The sequence below is a fragment of the Aplysia californica genome, unplaced genomic scaffold (genome assembly GCF_000002075.1).
Source record: "Aplysia californica isolate F4 #8 unplaced genomic scaffold, AplCal3.0 scaffold00465, whole genome shotgun sequence".
In the NCBI taxonomy this organism is placed as follows: domain Eukaryota; kingdom Metazoa; phylum Mollusca; class Gastropoda; order Aplysiida; family Aplysiidae; genus Aplysia; species Aplysia californica.
The window spans coordinates 279,292-282,096 of NW_004797735.1; the positions used below are offsets into that span (position 1 = coordinate 279,292).

General features: G+C 37.8%; 1 protein-coding gene across 1 annotated transcript; it reads left to right on the top strand.

Annotated features, from left to right (window-relative positions):
• Nucleotides 1–47: 47 nt before the first annotated feature.
• On the top strand, nucleotides 48–2,404 carry LOC106012693 (the record flags this gene model as incomplete). The annotated part of the gene is given in 2 exon segments (XM_013086414.2): nucleotides 48–194; nucleotides 2,339–2,404. Coding segments are annotated over 2 exon segments (128 nt in total), but the record flags the coding sequence as incomplete, so codon positions are not given.
• Nucleotides 2,405–2,805: the final 401 nt, after the last annotated feature.

Consider the following 2,805-nt stretch of genomic DNA (forward strand, 5'->3'; position numbering starts at 1 on the left):
CCCCCCATTCTTGAAGCACAGATAAGTATATTAACCCCTCCTGACCACCTCCACTTCGCTGCCCTGCCATTCCCGAGTGCTCTTTCTTCTTTCACCTTCGGCTGTGCCTGTCCCGTTTGAGAACTCGTCATCATGAAGGTTCTTGCAGTCTTGATCTCTGCTCTGCTTGTTGCTGGCACTTTCGCTCAGCTCAGGTAATATGTGCATGTATTACTCAAAGAACTTCGTACCTTGACGTTTCCGTTCAATGACTATAATAGATAGCATTAATTGTATGGCGCATATTCCCGCTCAGCAGTAAACCCCATGCACTTTACAATGGATAATTATTACCCAGCAGACCTGATAGAGATCTGAAACAATCTCAACTTCCTGGGAAGCATACAGTGAAAGCTGCCATTTTATAGGCGCTTAAACACTAACATACATACCATACAGACAAGATACTTCGCTCTCTACTTGACGATCTACCGCCATGGCGCCAAAACAACGTTGCCACTTGGCCGTCTGCTACTAGTCAACAAAAATCCACAATGCTAAATGTGAGATGTTCAGACAAAATTAGCTATTTTTCTCAATCCAAGAATGGAGTTGTCGGCCCAAAATAGACACCTCAAATTTGTAGATTTTAAACGAATGCCATTTTCTTCAGGCTAAGCTTGTCTTTATCATTTCATGTAGTACATTGTACAAAACCAATTCCATAAATTCATCAATCTATCTGTCTGTGTCCGTAGGACTAATATCCCAGACATAACTTGTGTTGTCAAGAGACCTCGAAACGAAGAAAAGCTACAGGGCCTAGTAATATCCTGTTGGAATGATAGTCTATCTAAAAAAAATAGTCATCGAAATAACTAAAGAAGCTCTTAACTTTTATCTATGACAATTGTGTTAGTTACATAAAACAATAAGCCACAATAGTCATTTTACCACCCAAAAAAATTGCTTAGAGTACTTAAGGAAAGAGTGAGAAAAGTCTAAGACGACAGATGTCTAGAGCATAGCTTTGCTTTGATCCTGACAAGAAAAGGGTACCCGAAATGCTGCATTGACCCTTACAATGTAAAAGAAGAAATGTACTGAAGCACTGAAAAGTCTGTATTTATACGTCCTCTTTTATTCAAAGGCTTTTGATGAAATTAGCCCTAACGACGTATTCAAAATTGTTGAAGAGCTGGACATGAATTAAAAGGATGTACGAATTTTTTAGAAATTTATACTTGGACCAAAACGCTGCTATAAGAATTGAGGGATAGTATAGCGAATATGAGCAGTTTAAAAGAGGAGTTAGTCAGGTGTTATGTCCCACAAACTCTATAATCTACACAATTAAACAACCCTTAGACACATAGAAGAAAGTCGAGGTCTCAAAGTGAATGGAGAAAATATTAATAACATCAGATATACCGACAATTATTTTTGTAATCACATATTTTTGCAACGGTGAAAGGTCAAACGAGTTCAACAACTTAAACATTTAAGATATTCCTTTACGTACGATGTCAAATGTTCCATAGAAATAAAAGGGGAAAAAAACAATAGCTGAAGACAGCTTCAATAAATATGAGTCCGATCTGAAAAATAGAAACCTGCCGATGACTACTAAAATAAGAGTTACAAAAGGCTATATTATTATGTGGCTAACTCATCTATATGTGTCACAACGCCGTGTGATCAGGCGCTCGTCAATGTTTGGGCATGTTGAGTTAATGGTGTCAGCTTAAAGCTTTTTAATTTGCCTTGTTTTGGGTGGAAAAAGTACAAATCTACCTTGGAAAGAAGTCTAGATATTCGCCATTGAAGGATGTGAGGGTCGCCTGGTTTCAGAGGTAAAATTAACGAGAAAATGGCCACCAAAGTTCGATGACTTCCAAAGCTTGAGAGGCCTTGAAAACTGAAAATCTGCATTTTTTGTTCCTTTAATCAGCGTTTTTCAGTGAAACCCACAAGGAAATGTGTTTTTGAATGGACATAAAAGGTTGTGAGCCAAAACCCAAAATTCGAGAAAAAATTTGCTTCTGGTGGAAAAATGCCTTTTTCTTCTATTTCATTATTTTGACGAGCGCCTAATTTCACCACACTGCCTCACATATGGCTGTGAATTCTGGACAATAATCGAAGGGCAATAATGAAATAGAACCAACAGAAATGCAGTTTCTTGGGAGTTTTATTAACAGTTTCAAGGGAGGGAAAGAAATGAAACGAGGAAGTACTCGAGCCTCGTGGGTCGCTCACATTAGGAAGAGATATCTACAGTATGTGATAGTGGGTGTCAATACAACAACAAAAAAGTTTATTTTCTCTATCCTCCCCCTCCAACACCCCCTTTCCTCAGCGAGGGCCCAGAACCAAAAGGATGGGTCAAAGACCTGATCGGCAAAGGCTGTCAGCCAATGGTGGAGTAAGTACTTTCTGAAATATCTGTGTTTCTCAGAGGAACAGGGACATTCTTCTTCTTGTTGTTGTTATTTTTGTTGTTGTTGTTGGTGTTATTGTTTTTGTTGTTGTTGTTTTTGTTGTTTTTGTTGTTGCTGTTGTTGTTATTTTTGTTGTTTTTGTTGTTATTGTTTTTGTTGTTGTTGTTGTTGCTGTTGTGCTTGTTGTTGTTGTTGTTGCTTTTGTTGTTGTTGTTGTTGCTCTTGTTGTTGTTATTTTTGTTGTTGTTGTTGTTGTCGTTGCTGTTGTTGCTGTTTTTTCTTTGTTGTTATTCTCTTCTTTTTCTTCTTCTTCTTCTTCTTCTTCTTCTTCTTCTTCTTCTTCTTCTTCTTCTTCTTCTTCTTCTTCTTCTTCTTCTTCTTCTTT